Consider the following 20,634-nt stretch of genomic DNA (forward strand, 5'->3'; position numbering starts at 1 on the left):
ATTGCATCCGTTACGGATGTGAAAAGTAACAATACTTGCTTGTTTACGTGCACAGGTCACCGGGGTGTAGTTATCTTGTCAGTTAACCAAAGTAGAGAAACAGAGAAGGTTTACAAAATGATTCTCTCTCAAGTTAACCTTGCATTATGTTTGGGTAAGTCTATTTTTTTCTTTATACAGAAAAAATATATTTATTATGTTGTTTAGTGTGCTTCTGAATATATCAAAACGTGATTTTGAGTGTGGTTGGCTTTGATTTAATTGTTTTGGATTATTATTTTTTTTAATTTTTGGTTTTCATATGTTTTTTTTTATCTTTTTGGGGGGAAGAGGAGTATTTTTAAAGATCTTTTACCCCCCCCCCCCCACCACCACCACCAAATATTGGTCGATCTACCCTGATCCATTTATTTCAACTACTTTGTTGCATACTGTACTTTAATGAAATAGTATTTAATAAATCTTCACTGCTTAAGCCTAAGGAAATTTTAAGTAGAAAATATTAAGTTTAAATTTTGTTTGTTTTTAGTTATTTCTTATCATATGATTTTAGAAAAAAAGTAAACAGCCAAGTTTGGTTAAAACTGTTTCTCTTAGGGGTGATTTTGTTGACGTGGCCTGCAACTTTGCATGGATGTAGACACACAAATCGCAAACGCGAGGACCGGGGCTTAAAAGAATGTCTGTCCCACTGGAACATCCTAACCGATACCAACGTCGTTGACCTACAGAAGACATTGTTTGATGCAAACTTAACCCACGTCTGTCGGTGAGTATTCTTTAATGTAAAATAAATGACTCGAGGGATTCTTGTCTGGTTTCTGACTAAATGAAATATTCAAAGTGTATTTGCTCATATGTCGTATATATTTAGATGTAAAGGACTTAAAAGATTATATTTTTCTTTCCTTCTCTAAATTGTACAACTTTGAGTACAAATGATAGGCATAGTTTGATATCTAGCAGGGACTATATTTTTGGCAGAATAGCGGCGCATAAAAATATCTCCTATTCTGCATCTTAAAATTACTACAAAACATTGATTTTGGTTAATTTTTTAAAACAATTAAAGACTGAATGAAATTTTCTGAAGTGACTAAATTTAATTACTATGGACTAATGTTTTAAAATATATAAAATAAATTCAATTTCTAAACAAATTACAGTCTTATTAGCTTTTGAAAGCTTCCGATCTAAGAAAAGATTTGAGCATAAAATCAGTAAAAAGTGTTTTTACTCTCATACTAAGCGGTCAAAACTTTTTGTTTTTCTTTTGTATAACTTTGTAACTTGATATGACTACTTTATCATATGTGAAAATAAGAAAAATTTAAATATATGGAGAATATCAAAATAACTACTATTCCCTAAAAATTTAATTAAAATGGAGGAAATTCGGATTAACCAATATCTATTTTAGTTGTATTTTTTATCTTAATTTGGTAGTATCATCTGATAGACCTTATATGGTGAAATCTTTCTATGCAAAAAGAAAAACATTTAATCTTTTAAAATAAATGAAGGCATCAAATGATTGGCAAAAGTAATTTCTTATTCTTGATGTCAAGGAAAAAGATGATGACCTTGACCTGACCTTGCACCTAAAACAAAACGGTCAAATTTAATCCCATTGATACCAGCACTTAATGATATCGTCATCTTAAATCTGTGAAATTTTCAATAATTTTTAAATACAATAAATATGAGAAGAATCTCTCCTTATATTGAGGAGTATGTATCTGTTTGTTTGTTTGTTTTAAGAGGGTTTTGGTCGTCAACTATCTCTGTCATACGTTCATAGGAATCGCTATTCGTTGATGCCAGACGTCAAATTATCCCCCCTTTCCAACCAACCCCCCCCCCCCCTTTACGTTAGCGTTAAATTCGGCGTGCTTTCATTAATGTTGTAACTCAAGTTTAGATCTCTAAATGTAAATTATTACAGTAATTTAATATCTTTAAAATTATTTATTGTTACTTTAATTTATTAAGAACTAATGCAATAGACTCGGCTGAGCAGTGTGTTACTACCGTGCCAGTGGATAAGTGTCCATCTGTTCTTCTGTTCTGGCACCATCTCATCGGTCCAGTTAATCAGGCCTGCGAAAACACCAAAGGTGACTAAACCACGTCAAATTGAAAGCTTGACACTCGATCTAATTAAAAGCTAGCTTTAATGTTAAAGTAAATAAGGCAAAGATTTAACTAAAGTTTCTCTGTTTTCTGCTAACAGCTAGATGCAACGATCGTTAAGGTGATTTTAATGTCTTTCCAGATTTTACGAATTCGTTAGCGTGCATTGACAAAAAAAGACTGACATTATGTCAAGGCATAACCCACAGTATAGGTCCTTACAGTAGAAGAAGAAGGGACAACGAGAGAAACTGCGAGTAAGAAATTAAGGTTCATTGATCCTCTAATAAGAGGGATAACTCTCACTGGGATTTATTTCTAAATTCCCTTAATATTGTCTAGTTTAAAAAGGCGATTTCTACAAATTTTGCACCGCAAGGTATGCTGAAATTTTTGAAATAAATTTCTTTTGCAAAGTCTTTATCATTGTACATATGAATAACCTGGGGATTGGTGAACTTTAACAACTCCGTTTGAGATTCGTAATTTTTCTCTTCCGTGTCATTGACTTTTTTACAACAGTACTCTTAATAATATTTTCAGGGCCATATCGAGCTATCAAACTTGTATGAATCAGATATTGCAGAAAGACCCTGGCTGCGAAGATGATGCTGTAAAACCGCTTGTAAACGCCGTGGGCCTCCATCTTCTTCATCTCGGAGTGTATTACGAGTGTGCCCAAGGTATATAGGAAAAAAGAGAATGTGACAGTGAAAAAAATCTCGATTATAATAGTTTATAATATGCTTCCGGGATCCCTTTATAGTGCACACTGTGCACTGACTAACATCGGTGCAATGTCAAATCTTTTCTACATTTGCATACATGTACTTAATCCACGTAATTAGCTTTAATTGTTGGTATATTAATTCATAATTTTTTTTATCTTGCAGATTACCCTTTCACTTTACCACCAGAAGATACTTTAAAGGGTACGTTAACTTAGAGATATAATGTATCTTCACCTGTACATATTTAACTGTCAAACGTGTGGCATGTAACGTATGGATTTCAACAATTATGAAATCACGGTTACAACTGACAATTATGGAATCAGTTAAAAACTGTTAATTACGGAATCTGATTTCACATTTGATCAGACACCTCTGTTGATGTCCTCTGGAACTATAGAAGGGGGGGGGGCATAAAACAATAATTAACACACTTAACAAAAGTGGAACGGATTAAAACGATTGAGAAAAGCTTTGTCAATTCTCCGCAGCATTGTATTGGACAGGGGTAAGGGTATATTCCTGGAAATCTTCAATGGTTGGTCTCTAAGATTTATCTTTTGGATCAGGCAGAATAATCTTATAATAAGTATTAGAAGAGACTATATTACTGACATCAAACATTTGAAGTACTTTATGACACTGCAATCATTTCTTCTTTATAGGCCTCCCTTACGACACACCACTGGGATTTGGATCGGATTTCTTTGACTGAGGTTTTCCCATTCACGATCTCATCAGACATTACGGAGCCATACTTCCAGATTATATGGCTTCCCATACAGAAGAGCCGCCATCTGTCGCCAGGAAAAACTAACTTATCGATCTGTCAACCATTTGAACTATGGTATTCATTCACAACAAATGAGGGCAATCAATTTGCGAAAGATACCAATCTATCTGCAGCATGGATTGAAAGAAACTTTTTTTTCATCTTTTAAACATTTTAATGTTGTATACATTGTATAATTTTGACTAGGTATGATAAACATAAACAATTATTATAACATATATTATAAATCAATGAAAGCATTATGACCTTTACAAAGAACACACAGTCATACAGCATAACAGGAAAAAATACTTGTATAACTGCTCAGTAAGAAAAACCCATACTGGGTTGTACTTAGTAGTGAATGCATAAGAGAAAATCAATGAAGATGTCCTGTTAAATATACTCTTGTTCAACAAACATGCAGATTCAAAAATTTAAAAAAAAAAATGAACAGTTCAAATTGCATTCAGAATATTGCACAAAGACAATAATATCATTTTACAGCAAAGTCATAATCTTTGGTTGAGAATAAAAGCAGTTCCGTGCGTAGTACCTTAACATGAATTAATGAACTATTATGAATGCAAGTATTCTTTTTAATCAAATCTACATAACATAATTGTATAAAAAATCTACACTGTAATGAAAAGCATTTTCTAGTTAAATGTTTAAGTTTGCAAGCATTACATATGTAAAATATGTGGCAAATTTTGGCACAAAAACACAATCACTTTAATATCAATCTATGATAAATAATGCTGCTTCCAAAAAAATATTTATATTAAATTTTTTAATTGTTGCATGACTTTCAAACTAGTGCTTGGTATCATAAACTGCAAACAACTTAGAAATGCTTTAGGGTTTGATTTGTACAAATTAACAAACCAAGGCACAAACTTTTGTAGAGTACTGTACAAAGTATAAATATAATAAGCAAGCACTTCCACATTTACATATCGTCTAATACAGTACACATGTATTTGGAATGGTTGTCAATGATTTTTGTGCCAAGCCAACTAGTCTGTTCCATTTTTTTGTGGCAAAATGGATCCAATTTTGTATTCTCATGACACTAATAAATAATCCTCTGTAATAGATGCCTTTCTGTTTTCCTCCTCTTTCTTATGAACTGGATCCGGGGATGATTTTATCCTTGTCCAGACTCAACAATCATTTTGTCTTAAGAGAGCCCCATGGCTTTGGGCAGGGGGGGAGGGGAGCTTGACTTTTGTGTCCTCAGTTGACCTACTTTCTGACCTGCAATCCTTGGAAGCCATGGGTAGACAGTTGAATCTCTTCGAATGCATGTCGACCAACTTCACCTATAAAACAAAGTACCAGGTATAAAGGCACTCTCATAAATTCTCCTTCTACAAGCATATATATTAAGCAATAAAACATCAGGTGAGGTTCTTACACCTCACTTGATCTATGACAGAAATTCTTTTGCAAAAGACCGTACAAGTTTGTGTCCTTGACCATTCTGTGATAAATGAGGTCAGTGCTTACCAAAAGAGAAGAGGGCTTGTTTGGACCTGACCCTGACCACCGTAGAGGTGTCCGTCTGACAGAGATAGGAAAGCTGTGCTATACTCTCTGATGCCTACAACATTGAAATGTACAACAAAATTAGTCCAATGTCAGATAGCAGTGCAATTTAACATAAAGAAGCACAAAAAGATGTTATATACAAATGTATTAAAATTATTCTCCTATTTCCAAACATGATATCCATACTGTAGATCAGCGAATTTTTGTGACGCCATATTTTTGCAAGAGAGTTATTTGGTATTTATAATCCAGAAATAATCTTAAATAGTACAAATATATATACAAATGAAAATTTCTCTCCTGATTTGGTATCAACGCATAAATAAAGTTCTCTCAAATAAAAAGTGATTCACAGTAACTGTGATAACAAAACAATATTCTGAAAGTATTTTGGACTGATATTGTATACTGTAGATTATTTTATGCGAGAACTTAATTTAGCAAAATGACTCGCCCATGTCAAATCGTGAGAACAAATTCAGCGATAAGATGTTTGATCCCGAGTATTTACATGCTACTCAGCAATATAATAATAAAAGTGGGTAATTCAATTTTTGCAACTGTTGCTTCTCACAAAATTCTGCAGAAATAAATTCCTCATGATTAATTAGGAATCTACAGTATGACCTACCTCTAGTTTGCCCAGAGCTTCACAGGCTCCAGCCCTGATCTCTGGTGTCTTGTCCTCCAAGCCCTCCACAAATACCAGTAATGCCTACAAAACAGAGGGACCAATATCTAGAAACATGACATCATTTCAAACATTAAAAGGATTTACACGCAATCTTTCAATGAGCAGTAAACTTTCTTATTCGATAAGAAATTAAGAATCATAAAAAAGCATTATTGGTCATGACACATCAGGTCTAGTTACCTTGTCTCTGAACTCCTTTGTTTTTGCGATGTCTTCTAAGTAGGACTCTGCAAATCAATAAAGTGTGACACTGATTACTTCCGAATGACATTAGTCAGTCAATATATACGCCTACGACCAAGTCTGGGCACATCAATGACCACAGAGAGAGAATTCATTAACCACTTGGTAATAGTAAGATTACACACATCACAGATATGGACATCATCATTTTCTTAATAGAAATATTCATATTCCATGTACTAGCTGGTGTACAATATTGTATTATTTTGCAATATTACTACCAGTAACACATTTACACAAATTTAGAGATCTTCCGATTATTTCCCTTTGAAGTGTAATTCCAGAATTTCCTTTGAAGCAGGTTACTCCAATTAGAACATAGTCTTTTCCATTATCAATACCAGTCAAACCTCTATATATTTAAATTGGCAGGACTGATAGAAACCTTACGGACCCTTTAAAGGTTTGAAATTTTAATTACAAGATTCAAATTTTCAATACAATGTGGACCACTAGCTAACTTCAACCATAATCCTGTATAATCAAGATCTAGTCGTTTGAGACACTGAAGATCAACTATATACACGCAAATCCAAATATCTCAAAATTTGTAGGGCTATAATATATTCGAGATATCAGAAGGTTCAATATCAAAGATGAAACTTAAGTATTTTGTAGAGAGGCACTGCCAAGCGACTTTGGCATATCCAAGTATTTGACACAACAGTGATCAAGATGCCATAGTTCAACATTATGCATTTCTTACCTACTGTCCTGGCCACCTCATTACTGCCACTGATCAACAGAGCCCCCATTACTTTGAGGCATGGTGCAGGGGGAAAGCTTCCTTTGAGGGACATCACACACTTAATTATACTCTCTGTTTTACCAGAGCAGAGTTTTTCAATCATTTGTACTAAAATAAATAAAGGTTTTCATTAAAACACACATGGCATACATATTCTCCATGTTTTTATCCAGAAAAAAAAGGAATTTGATCAAGCATGTATGAATTTTCATAAAAATTGTGAAGGATTCTTACATTCTGCAGCAACAGCATCTACATTTTGTAAGCCTCCCTCATCTTTGAAATACTGCAGAAACTGGTGAAGCGTGACTATGCATGTGGCCTTGACCTTCTCTGGGTCATAGCTGGGAACATCTAAGATTCTCATCACCAAATGTCTCAACACTAGCAATGAAAAATAAAGGTACACTTCAAAAATGCTATCACAAGAAAATAATTGGTCCATTTATTAGAGTCAATATAAGAAATAATCAGGATGTCTAAGAAATCTGGATTTTTAATAATTTATACAAACCTTTCTTAGGATCCCTGCTGTATTTACTCTGAAGTTGTGCTCCATACTTTTGTTCGAAGGCACCTACAAGTTTCTCTGGGTGAATATAGAGAACATTTGTGTCTGTACACCTCACCCAGAATTCACGTAAACTTTTATCATCACTGAGCTCTGCCATAACTGTCAAATTAATAAAAATCAAAATTAAATGATCTCATTCTTTTCTTAATTTAAAAACAATGCAGTATAATTCACAGGTAATATGTGGAATCTTCACTTACTTGCATGAAGATTAATATCAGATGACTGTGAGATCTTTATTAAATGTTCTATAATCTCAGCTTGCTTCTGTAGTCTGTCCAGAGCATAAATCTCCCTGCATTTTAGGGGTCCAAAACTTCCTAAACTCTACAACATTATAAACAAAGACTTTTTAAATTCAAAACTAGAGAAAATTTTATCACTGTTACAGAAAGAGTTATTCCCCTTTAAATGCAATTTTGTAGTTCTATTAAATATTTGCCATGGATTGTTAAAAACAAATTCTGTCCAACATCTTTTGAGCATTTTATATTAAAATATAGCATATACAGTATTTTATTGTCCAATAGATCAACTTGGTTTGTACCTCCAGCAGTCTTTCACAATAAACCAGATGAAACACAAGGGCTTGATCCACATGTTCATTTCCAGTGCTGGGTGGAAGAGGACTTGAACCTTCACTGGAACCCAGGTTAGTGTCCTCCGACAACCGCTTGGCCAGTGACTCAATGCCGGAATCTGCAGTCTTAGCTGTAGACTCAGGACTAGACATCACATTGTCAAAAATTGTAGATTCCCTAAAACAGAATTTATTTCCTGTCATGTAAATGAAGACAGGAGTTTTCTAAGCATCACATTAATATTAGCGCATTCAGTATGCACATTCATCACACAAATGGGAAATTATATTTTGGTGATAATCAAGAATTGCCAGACCACTCACAGCATGCAATGTACTAAATATGAATCCCTCTAAAATATGTAAAATACAAGGAAAGTGAAAGTAATTTTGGAATAACTACTTACTGACTTGTCTCCCCTTCCTCTGTCACCTCAGTATCCAGGAAATCGAAAGCACCGAGGGCATCTTGTACAGACACACATATACTGCCTGTCCGAGAACTGCACCTAGACTCTTTCTGTAATCAGAAAATAGAAACATCATGGGTCCTGCCAAGACTCTGCGATGTAAAAATGATAGCATATGTAAATGATGCAACTTCAGATATTTTAGTCTTACTTAAAAACATGATTTTATATCTTTTACTTGAAAAATTGCCAAAAGACCTTCAATTTATTCATTTCACATGTACACTCTCTGAATAAAAATCAAGGACTGGAATGAAATCATAGATTTTTTTTATTCTTAATATCATACTTACTCGAAGAACTTGTTCCAACATGACCACCACATCTTCTAACTTCTCCAGCTCTCTATATTGCCCATGGTAATCCTCCAGACTTGCACTCAAACTATTCAGAGCATCCTCAATATGTATGGGCTCATCCTTAGTCAATGTAATTCCATGTCCCATAGCCACATTAAAGTGCATATTTCCATAAGTATCATGAGAGCCACTAGACAGAAACTGTGGAATTCTGCTGGGGGTGGGGGAGGTTCCCAACCCCGAGTTTAAGTTTGGTTGCGACACAGTATATCTCTGAGGAATCTGTTGCCGTGGGGCAACAAGTTTTGAAGTCACTGGAGGAGAATGGGTATTCATGAATTGTGGGGAAGCACCAGGCAAGTACAGGACATTTGATTGGCTGGATAAATGGTTTCCATAGTGATTGGGTGAGGTGTGTGCAGTAGGAGGAGCTGAAGTTCTGAGGATGAAATTATCGTCTTTTGTTTGTGTCAGACTGACAGGGTTAGAATATCTTCTCTCAGGCCCAAGGAAGTCACTCTGTGTCTGTAATAATTAAATAGATCAATAGATAAGTGGATTTTGGTTTACCATTTCCTCCAATTTAAACTTTATTCAAAAGAAGTGATACTGGAACACAATTCTAAAAACATTTTAAAAGTAACAAGTCAGTTTGATTGATGTCCTGTTAACACATACCAGTTCTCCATTAAGTGCCATAACAGACACAGGTCGCCTTCTAGGTGCGCTCGGCTGCCGAAGAGGAACATCGAAATAAGGCATTGTCTCCTCCACACCATCCAAAGGGCTGCAAGTAAAAGTCAATCTACCAATGAGCCCAAACAAGATACACAAAGAGCTTTAATTTTGGTTGCAAGCTAGTGTTGTTTACTTTCTTTCTTTTAAATTTATTAATATATAAATGTACATAATCATTTAAACTTGAACTCCAAGTTTGAAGAGGTCAGAGTTCTAAATATTGACTGCATCACATATTTATATCCCAATAATTATAACACTGAGATTGAGCCAGCCATTCGAGTACTTATACTTGCAGAAAATTATAACACCGAGTTTGAGCGAGCCATTTGTGTACTTACTTCCAGATAATTATATACTGAGTTTGAGTGAGTCATTTGTGTACTTCCAGATAATTATAATACTGAGTTTGAGTGAGCCATTTGTGTACTTCCAGATAATTATAACACTGAGTTTGAGCGAGCCATTTGTGTACTTCCAGATAATTATAACTCTAAGCTTGAGTGAGTTATTTGTGTACTTACTTCCAGATAATTATAACACTGATTTTGAGCGAGTCATTTATGTACTTATTTCCAAATAATTATAACACTGAGTTTGAGTGAGCCATCTGAGTTTTTACTTCCAGATAATTATATCAGTGAGTTCGAGCGAGTCATTTGGGTACTTACTTCCAGATAATTATAACACTGAGTTTGAGCGAGCCATTTGTGTTAATGCTGACCGTCATCAGCTGTGGATTGGCAGAAAACAAATCCTTGGTTTCACATTTCTTCTGACCAAGCGTCACTGACTTGAGCAGCCTTAACTCAATGCCCTGAAATCATCAGTTACACATTTAAAAAAAGATCACATAAACTTTCATTTTTTGTAGACTTAGAAAAAGCCTTTTCATCATTTTAATTTTTTTGTACTTGCATGATAACAACCTGCTGAAAAAATAATAGCATCCATATTATCTATGTTCATTAATATTGATGTCATTGGTGCTTTGATTGGTGTATGGGGGGGGGGGGGGGGGGAGATGACGTATATACAGTCCCTGAAACGTTCTACTTTCCCACTTGAACGGTGAGCGAACGCTGAACGAACGCTGAACGAACGCAGAGCGAACGGTGAGTGAACGATGTGTGAACGCTGAACGCAACTTGGTGAATGATGTGTGAACGCTGAACGGTGAGTGAACGCAGAACGCGAACGGAGCGCAAACGCGAACGCAAAGTGAACGGTGAACGAACGGTGAACGCAAGATGAACGATATATTCGGAATGCCTCTGATCTTTTCCTTTCATTGAAACTATTTTATTGTATTATAATGTTAGGTGCCAAAAAAAAAAAATGAATAAATAATAAATAAGTAAACCAATAAATGAATGAATAAATAAGTTTATAAAATAAATTCTCCAAAATTGTCCTAAGAAAGACGATGCATGCACAGTAAGATTTTAATCACACGATTTTTATCGCATTAAAGCATTGTAATTGTTGCCGAACGCTGAAGTATAAAAGATGTCTTTTTTTTTTTAGTTGGAAAATAAAAATGTTTAATCTTATTTGATAACAAATCAGAGAAAACTTCGGACTTACACAATGAATTAAAGCGGTTGTAATATCCATTCATATATCTCCGTGTCAAGGCGATTTCGTGAAAAGTAATGAAAAAAAATTAATTACAAAGGTCAGTGGACGTTTTGCATTTATACGCTCGTATTTTAAATGTTTAATACAATAATATATTGTGTCATTTCTATTTTTCATGATGATTTATTGAGCAGATTTCTACATGTATCTGTAGATGGCCGTGATTATACTCGGACAAGATAATACAAAGATGCATATTCATATTATATGTTATAAATTCAATTTTCAGAACTTGATATTTAAGTAATATGCTGTTATAGTGTTTATTAAACAGACAAATGAGAGAGAGAGAGAGAGAGAGAGAGAGAGAGAGATTCCGTTTTAGCCCCCCCCTCCTTTCAGGCTTCACTAAATGTTTGTACCTATATCAAACAAAAACTCTGAATTTTTTTTTTCTAAATATATCAGACAGTGAAAGTAACTTTTTTTTAATCAACAAATCATATCCATTTGTTTGACAGTCATACTCGTTTTTATTTTCCTGCGTCAAGTTCACACGAAGTCCACGTGCTTGTGCTGTCAATCAAAATCATTCGACACTGTGCAGGTGTGAAAGTTTCGTCACATCGAAGGCGAAGTGCGAGTATTTCCAACAAGTTATAACATTTATTTTTATCATTTCTAGATTTGATTCCAACATTTAAATAATAAATGAATAAGATACATTGGGCATTAACACTTGAATATGAAACATACTCTCTGCCAATTTCAAATACCACCGCCGACACGTGTACATTTTGAACTACTATTGTTTTGTGACTTTTTTAGATGCATGTTTGTTTTGAGACTGAAAGTTTTGTTCTAAAAAAGACCTTAACTTTTTTTTTAAATGTTAATTAAAATATTCTGGAAATACAGTACTGTCTAAGTAACCGATTTACCGGGAAAGGGGGGGGGGGTATTAATCATATCGAATGGCAAACATATAAAGTTACGGTGAAGAAAGAATTTTTTTCTCTATAACTATAAACTTAACATATTATAGTAGAATTTTCTTTAACCACACTATCAATTTCATTCGCTCCAAAGATAATAAATTAACAGGATATCCGCACTACTATGTATAACTCTCAGAACTAGTTCTATTATATTTTCTATAGTAATTTGAAAAAAAACGTGTTAGAAATAAATATTTTCGTAATTTTGCTGCGTAATTATTTTACTTGGATAATTATATCACAAACATTTAATTTAACAAAAAAAAAAACAAATTGTTGCAGTGCTTGAAGTATTTGCACATTGCCCTTAGTTAAATTTAATATTTCAGCATCGGTCTACATAGGTACAGAATGTGCTTATAACAACATTTATTTTCCAGAGTAATTTAATAAATAACCTAACAGCTAAGTTAGAATAATAAATATATATATCGTAGATATTTTCCCCCATGAAATAATGATTCTTCAAACACGATATGTTAGTTATTAAATTTAAAAAAAAACCTGTAACTCCTTACCTACAAAAAGATAAGTCCTTTCACTTCGGAGTTCCGAATGACAATCAAAACTGAACGATAGGTGAACGCTGAACGCAAGGTGAACGCAAAGTGAACGGAACGAAGAGCGAACGCTGAACGCTTTGTGAATGGTGAACGCGAGCGCACGGTGAACGCAAAACTGTGAACGGAGAGCGAACGGTGAACGCACGGTGAACGAACGGTGAACGCACGCTGAACGAACGGTGAGCGAACGGAAAAATGGGAAAGTAGAACGTTTCAGGGACTGTAGCATATTTTTTTGCAAATGATGCTCAGAGAGGTCCATATATAGGTGCTTTGATTGGTGGATTGGGAGGGGGGCTAGAAGACATATGTAGCATATTTTTTGCAAATAAAGCTCAGAGAGGTAAAGACAAAATATAAGTTTTAAAGATGAATGTGTAGTTCCTTCCAACAACATGCATCAAGACAGACTTACAAGGTATATCTACCTTAATATTAAAAACGTCCCCAATGACAGCTTTAAACTTAAAGTCTGGATTATCCCATTTCTGTGTCCCATTCTTCTCTATCCTTCCTTTTGACTTCCATTTCTGTGTACCATGTTTGATCACAATTTCAAAAACATCCCCAGGACAGAGTCGTGCAAATCCAGCCATTCCTAAAGAGTAAAACCTCAACACTTTAGTAATGCCAAATGAATGAATTAGGAATCATGCCATTGCTTCTTATTTTTCTTTCCTCGTGAACAAAATACATGTACTGATATTTTTTCTCATGCTTTGATTTGATTGTAATTTGTTACTTGATGGTGGTTACCTTTGAGTTTACAAGAGAAAGTCCCCATCATGGCTTCAAGTTGGGCCTCTATGGAGCACATAGTCTAGAAAACAAAAAAAGATTTTTTTGCTTTTTTTTCATTGTAGAGAGTTACCTCCCTTAACACATCACATCTTCTCTGAACTATGTCTGAACCCAACATTGATTTCATTAAGAAAACAGTTTTCTTCATCAAGGTAAAGAAATACCTTAATGGACGGGTCCATAATCATTTCCAGCAGATCAAAGAGCCTTTGGCCATAAATCTACTTAAAAATTACATGCTTGCTTTGTGCCCTGTTTATTGGCAGTGGTCAGAGAGATTTCATTAATTTAGGCATTTTTCTACTAAAATCTGATACTGCTGTATTTTACCAACGCTAAATCTTTGATCTTTTCATTTTTTTTATTTTATCATTTTTAAACCTTGGACATCAAGGAAGTACCTCATAACAATAGACAGATTTAAATTGAAATACCACGGAAATAAATATTTCTCTTCAAAAAAAACTTTATAATCACTGACAATAAAAGTAGTAAATAAATTTCTTTTCTGTAAAAAACTGGAATAAAATACATGGAAATGAAAAAAACCTGTAACATTTGAATTACCGTACCAGGTACTTTCATTCTACAAACACATATATGTACATTTCTTTTAGGAAAACATCAATAAAAAAAGAAAAATTTATTCCTCATTTTATTCTGCTTTGTCTTCCTTAAAACATTAAAATAATTCAAGTAAATGTCCTATCTGTAATACAAGGCAATGAAAAATTAATTTATGATGTAGTTTTCGAGTGAAATATGGCCCTGAAATGTGACTGTGACACTCTGAATGATATGCTTGTCATTTTTACCGTTTCTTTGAAGCTGTGCTTTACAATAAACAAAAAAATTTGACACAGAATGTCCACCGTGATTTACTACATTAAGATTTTCTAGCTTATAGCAGACAAGAGTACAATGAAACATGACAAGAGGTCCATGTTTTATTGCTATGGTTCTTTTAAAAACTGAAAATCTTTAAAAGAAAACAATGACGGAACTATTGATTCGCTTCCATTGGACCACTACCAATGTCCACTACATATTCAAGCCAAGTTGTACTTAAGTTCCTATCTTCTTAATCAATGATGCAGCATATGATAAAAAATGTGTTGGATATTTTACCTGGGAGCACTCCTTGAGACCATATCGAACTCTCTCCATTGAGTCTTTCTTTCGGTGGGGCGACACAGTGAAAGCTCTCTGCATTGTTCTAGTGCCTGAAAAAATGCAACATAGCTGCATTAGATTCAAAATGTAACTTATAATTCAGAAACATATTTTTTTATGTATATAAAAATAAAGCTTTAATGAAAACTGAGGTATGGGAATTAATGACTACAGAAGACCTAGAGTGAGCACATCTACCATTGTTTTTGAAGTAAATTAACACATGACCCAATCTACTGTGAACTTACCTTCTCTCATTTGTTGCTGAACACGATAATGGTCATGGAGTTCTTCTATCTGTAATTCATCATTTATAAATTAATACAGCATTACATGTACATAGAATGTATCCCCCCCCTCTCTCTCTTTCTTTAGGTATCAATACTACATTATGTAGATATAATGTATATGTATATTTTTTTTTTTTACCTTGGCCAGGTGGAATTCTAATCTCTTCATATACCTCTCAGCAGCTTTGATTTGCTATAGAGAGAAAAAAAAAAGGTAGATTTGAAAATTGGATGGGAAACAAATTATGTTGGAAAACTTAGTCTTAATTTAGAACTTCTGGGTTCTCACATATATCAAGATATTTTTCAAGTCCTCATGAATTTTATACTATTCATAAGACTTTTTTAATCTCTAAATCAAGGGACAGGTACCTTCATTGCTAATGTACTACATTTTATTTTGCTCATACATTATTTTGATTAAAAAAAAGATCACACAATACAAATTGTCAATTTACATATATTGTAGATTAGTTGTCGAATTACATCTGCATGCCAATGTTCATAAATATTCCATAGAGCACAACTGACACAATTTTTTGAAACATTTGTATAAAATATATGACTTGTTTACAGATATGGTATTTGAACAGCCAAGAAGTCTAATATAGATGGAAAAAGTGACATTTCTCCCCCAATTATTTGCCTGTTTAACAAAGAAAGCCATCATTTTTTTATTTTCCCTGCAGGCCTTTGTCAGTTTGAAATTTTAAGGAGTTGCCATATAAAAGTGTAATTTGGATTGAAAAGTAAGGTTGCACTGCTTGTCCCAAAATAATGATAAATAGCCCATCTCCATAAAATTTGGTAGTTAAGTTGAAGTAAAAATTTTCTCTTTGTGTATTGGTATTTGTTTACAGTGAAGATTTAAGATATGGGGACCTTTTGGTTTGAAGTGTTAGAAAAGATACATTAGAAATGCCACACCAATTACTTGTTGTGAAAAGATGGAAATTTTTAAATAATATATCATATTTTCATGAAATTGCAGGGTACTCATTTCTGAGTCACCTTCATGAATCACTGCATGCATTACTGCTTACATGTACTATAACAATACTAACAGGTATCCATTCCTTCCATTTTAGACAAATGTGTGGGAGACATAACAATTAACGAGAGCATGAAATTTACACATTTAATATCAAAATGCAAAAATACAGAAATTTTATGATTTCAATATACATGACCCTTGATTTATAGATCTTATTCAATTAAAATTTATATATAATTCTATGCTGAACTTCATGCCCCTTTTAAATTAAAATACTACAATTTAACCTGGTTAAAAAACAAAGTTAAAATAAACCATCACATACTTAAATCTATAAAGCTTATATAATGATCACTTAAATTATGTTAAGATATAGTGCCTACTTCTAGACCAGTCTGGTTAACATGTACTGTGAAATTGGTCTATATTGATTCCTAATGACGTAGGTTCACATGTCAATCATGTAAGTTTCTCTGAGGGTCTAACGAACTTTCAGTACTTATAAAGCTACCATCACTTATTGATCATTACAGAGTAATAATGCCAACCATCTGCAGGGAAACACTAGTAACAGAAAAACACACCATTCCAACACACAGATGATGTTTTAGCAACACAACTTACGACCAAAACGTAAATAAACAGAAAGTCAGGTGTAACGCAGCAACATTTTCTTTCAAGTTTTTGTACATTGTATCATTTATATGAACAGTATTTTTTGTATATTGCTTAATGATCAATAAAACATTTTCTGGAAATAACTATACCACAATACACAGTGTAAACATTGACACAAAGTGCTATAATTGTCATGCAGATGCACATTTTCAGAATACTTTTACAAAACTCATGCTGGATAAGGGTCTCTTTCCCATTTGTTATTTTTCACAACCACAAAGTTATAAACTTATGGACATATCACCAACACATTGTGTCTAATTACCTTGTCTGTCTCCAATAATCTTCCCTAAAGAGTTCAATTTAATGAAATTTAAAATTCAAAATCATTATGTTAAATGAAAATCAGGATAAAAGGTTCAAAGTAAAAGGTTAGAGATCAATTGTAACAGGCTTTGGGTTGAAGTTTATGACAAATCTCTGTGGAACTTGCAACAATCTAATTTTGATTTTTTTTTTTAAATTTATATATATTTATTTCAAAGCAGCATTTTTATCCATTGAAGCAGTCAATTTGGCCGGTAGCCTGTTCTTAGGGAAAATACTGAAATCTATAGTATTTTGAAAGTAAATTTCCAGCATTATTGTTACAAATGTACACAGGAATTTATAATCATTGTAATTCAAATTTCTGTTGCAATTCATTGGGGAATATTATGCTTCAAACTCTTTAGATTGGCATCATAGGGGAGATAACTCTTGAACCCAAGACAAAAGGTCTGTATAAAGAATGTCAATTTGGACATGGTTTGGTAGAAGTTTAGGTGTTGGATTTGATGTTTTTATGTATAGATGGGATTTTCTTACTTGAGATGTAGTGGTCTGGTCAACAGTTCTGGAATGTAGAGCCTCAATGTCTTCCCTAGTGGCCTGGATAAATTCTCTGTATAAAAAATGAAAACTCTTGAGTAATGACTATACAGAGAATGGCTCTTTAATTAATCACACTGAAAAAATGCTGACATAATATCAGTGCAAATTATCTCTAGAGTTTTAGCGAGGAAGAGTTTGTAAAAATAAACTCTGAAATGAGACCAAAGATTTCTAAACAGATTAGAATAGAATTTTCCTTTTTCATGCAATAATTATTGACACAATTGCTGCACAGTACATTACATATGCACAGATGCAAATAGGGTTTAATTTCTGGACATTCTTTTTTTCTTTAAAACATGTTAAAGACTTCCATTAGATACATGTCTTTATACTGTATACCACTTATAAAAAACAAGTAAAAGCTGTCATAGACAGACATTAATTGCCTCCTTTAAAAAACAACATGATGATGACAAGAAAAATGAAACATTTTCTGCTACACTCTGCTAGACTTGTTTATACAAGCATCTTATTTCAGAAGGAAGAAACCTAGTTTTTTCTACATGACTAATGCTCATTCAAAAAAAATCAAGATCACGCGAACCCAGGAAGATTCTTAGTGAGTCATTCTTCTGCAGTTTTCAGATTTTTAACATATTAAATGATTATAATGACTGAATACATTAATACAATGCACATAATTTATTATAAGCCTCTAAGTAGATGATTTCAGATAACAAGGGATTTTTAATTTCTTTTGGCAATGATGAACTTAAGATGTAGGACTTGCAAACATCTGGGCCATCTGTCCTGCTCAAGGCAAACTTGTACATTGTCAAGGAAAAATATTTGTTTTCCCAACATTAACCCCCCCCCTCCTTTATATTAGCTCAACACTAAAAGAAATCTCAATTCAATATGCCATATTCCACCAGTGGAATTTCAACTTATATAAATATAGTCATACAATTTTTCAACATTTCATGTCATATAGGTGGTAGTGTATATTTAATATAATCTTTCCCATTACATGATGTACGTAGTTTCTGATAACTTTGATACATAACTGAATTAATGTGTAGCCTTCAGTCATCATATTATTATATGTATATGATCTATTTCTAGGACTGTTGCAATTCAATGTTGCATTCCAATGTGGGTTGGCTATTTACAGTTTAATCTAAAATATGTAGGTGACCCCCTTCACGTCAAGATCCAAGGAGCCAGGTATATATTTCACAGTAAACTAGCCATCCCCATAACCTATGAAATCATCTGATGAATTGACAAACCCGTTATTCAGGCATGCCTCTCCAATTTCAAGCTCTTCTTTTTCCACTCCCAAAATTATCTGAACTTTTGATGTTTTTGGTCTAATATCATAAGTGTATCTGCACTTTTGAAGTTTTTGATCTCACATTATATGTCAATACTCTTGAACTTTTCTATGCATTTACCAGGTAAATACAGGTAAGTGTCAATGCTCGTCCACCATCGACACATATTCTGGATTCCGATGTACTTCAAACATACACGAAAGTTTCAGTGTTGGGTCAGAAAAAACACTGGCTCGTTTACTGTTGCTAATTATAAGCCTCCCTCCAGCCATTTGTCACATTCTAAAAGCACATTGTCACCGACCCCATTTCCTGTTAGATTTTAGGATTAATTTGCTGTCTATAAATTTTAGACCTACCACAAAGAAATACATAAATTAAATTAACGGTAATAGTTATTGCTCTATAACATGTTTTCTATTTTGTATATTTTGTACATTTTTTTTTTGATCAACAATATAATGACACACCCGTCATCACATATGCCACTCGATACAACAACAAGAGAAATAGATACGACCTTAATTAAAAACCAATACAGATTAATATAAGTTTAATAACATGATGGAATTCAGGTTAAGTACTGTGTAAATAGATTCATAATTCAATATTGATGTGTATTAGATAACTAGGTAAAATCTACTCTACCTTAATTAATACCCCAGGACTTCCTATTCTTTTGATGTTAAAAGCACTACTATGCAATACGAGACAGCATCAAATATTTGCATAATTTGCAAAACAAATATTTCCCCTTTATTACTACAACCAAATCTCCCAGTGTATTAACCTTTTCAATACATCGTTATGCAACAAAAAACATATCAAAGTTGTTTTGTTACTGCTAGTTGAAAATATTACCATTCCAAAATTCTAAAATATTGACATGCATATTAACTTTAATAAAAGTTTTGGCTTTCAAATCTTGATGTTAAAATTTTTAATATTTGCAATATAATTCAAGCCTTAACAGACAAATTCAGCTGAAATTTTGTTTGGCATACAGAGATACACCCAATCAATATATCAGTGTTCATTTCATACCTTATTCCATTTTTAACACTCTCAAACATCAGTAGAGTCCGGTTTGGTCTTGGCACTTTTGGCATCTTTGGTGATTTCCGGAAGCTGATGCCGGGACTGGACTTGGAGGTAGAGGTGTTTTTATGGAGGCTCCATTGTCCCCGGGCACGGAACGTCTCCCCTAGAACAGGTGCCCCAGAGGGGGTATGCTGCATGTCGTGGTGGGCCTTCATGACTAGACCACCCCCAAATGAGTGACTTCTTAGGACAGGCGTTGATTTACTAATGTGTGTGATGTGCTCCAATTGAACATGGTTATCCAACTGGAAGGGATCTTTTCTGGTCATAGGAACTGTAATGGAATGAAAAAGTCTTACTCATTGCAGTGTCTAGTTACATCATCTGATAAAAATCATATCAGATGCTGTCTATGCAGCTAGCCTATCCTGATAAAATTTCTCTGCCGGTACCAATCTACTGAATGTGATGCATTTTCTGTTTTGGGAATTATTTCTGCTTATAGTTTCAATTGAACTTACCGTAAATTACTGTATCAATGACCAACCCTCTTGGCCTGAGTGAATAAAATTTTGCACTTGAGGTAGAATTGAAACAATTAATCTTTAAAATATCATACGCTGATTTATCAAGATCAATAGAGACCTTTTCATTAGTTCCTGCTGTGTATTGAAGCAAAAGGGGTAACGTGCATCAATATAGTCAATCAATATTTCATGCATATGTCTGCAGCTATTATCTCTATAATGAAATAAATCCACAAATACTCATCTGTCATTTCTATGTGATTGCACCAACATTCAACCTCTGATATCGCAGAAAAAAA

At 33.7% G+C, this 20,634-nt stretch overlaps 2 protein-coding genes across 2 annotated transcripts in view; one reads left to right on the forward strand and one right to left on the reverse strand.

Annotated features, from left to right (window-relative positions):
- LOC133175884 (uncharacterized) lies at window positions 1–4,737 on the forward strand. The gene is made up of 7 exons (XM_061311022.1): window positions 1–154; window positions 598–769; window positions 1,993–2,117; window positions 2,276–2,390; window positions 2,677–2,816; window positions 3,027–3,065; window positions 3,530–4,737. Exons 1-7 carry the CDS (start codon window positions 118–120, stop codon window positions 3,577–3,579), a joined length of 678 nt encoding a protein of 225 aa, XP_061167006.1. The 5' UTR covers window positions 1–117; the 3' UTR covers window positions 3,580–4,737.
- LOC133175885 (rho family-interacting cell polarization regulator 1-like) overlaps window positions 4,651–20,634 on the reverse strand; it is a 27,372-nt gene continuing 11,388 nt past the window's right edge. Inside the window, exons 4-24 of the mRNA XM_061311023.1 lie at window positions 19,812–20,142; window positions 17,422–17,497; window positions 16,880–16,903; window positions 15,082–15,135; window positions 14,901–14,949; window positions 14,608–14,702; window positions 13,435–13,498; window positions 13,107–13,276; window positions 10,208–10,353; window positions 9,477–9,585; window positions 8,793–9,323; window positions 8,437–8,549; window positions 7,997–8,207; window positions 7,650–7,776; window positions 7,390–7,548; window positions 7,110–7,259; window positions 6,834–6,983; window positions 6,065–6,111; window positions 5,822–5,905; window positions 5,149–5,242; window positions 4,651–4,961 (exon numbers count right to left, since the gene is read on the reverse strand). Coding sequence (XP_061167007.1) covers window positions 4,885–4,961; window positions 5,149–5,242; window positions 5,822–5,905; window positions 6,065–6,111; window positions 6,834–6,983; window positions 7,110–7,259; window positions 7,390–7,548; window positions 7,650–7,776; window positions 7,997–8,207; window positions 8,437–8,549; window positions 8,793–9,323; window positions 9,477–9,585; window positions 10,208–10,353; window positions 13,107–13,276; window positions 13,435–13,498; window positions 14,608–14,702; window positions 14,901–14,949; window positions 15,082–15,135; window positions 16,880–16,903; window positions 17,422–17,497; window positions 19,812–20,142 — 2,861 coding nt within the window. The 3' untranslated portion in view covers window positions 4,651–4,884. The remainder of the gene's footprint in view (window positions 4,962–5,148; window positions 5,243–5,821; window positions 5,906–6,064; window positions 6,112–6,833; window positions 6,984–7,109; window positions 7,260–7,389; window positions 7,549–7,649; window positions 7,777–7,996; window positions 8,208–8,436; window positions 8,550–8,792; window positions 9,324–9,476; window positions 9,586–10,207; window positions 10,354–13,106; window positions 13,277–13,434; window positions 13,499–14,607; window positions 14,703–14,900; window positions 14,950–15,081; window positions 15,136–16,879; window positions 16,904–17,421; window positions 17,498–19,811; window positions 20,143–20,634) is intronic.

This window comes from Saccostrea echinata, unplaced genomic scaffold, assembly GCF_033153115.1.
Source record: "Saccostrea echinata isolate AGI-Se365-2 ecotype Australia unplaced genomic scaffold, CSIRO_AGI_Sech_v1 ptg000064l, whole genome shotgun sequence".
In the NCBI taxonomy this organism is placed as follows: Eukaryota; Metazoa; Mollusca; class Bivalvia; order Ostreida; family Ostreidae; genus Saccostrea; species Saccostrea echinata.

What these genes read in the sequence shown, in the direction of transcription:
- LOC133175884 (XM_061311022.1), top strand. Translation starts at nt 118, where the DNA reads ATGATTCTCTCTCAAGTTAACCTTGCATTATGTTTGG. An exon ending in AACTTAACCCACGTCTGTCG is followed by an intron (nt 770 to 1,992) that starts GTGAGTATTCTT and finishes TAATTTATTAAG; the next exon opens with AACTAATGCAATAGACTCGG. An exon ending in GTATTACGAGTGTGCCCAAG is followed by an intron (nt 2,817 to 3,026) that starts GTATATAGGAAA and finishes TTTATCTTGCAG; the next exon opens with ATTACCCTTTCACTTTACCA.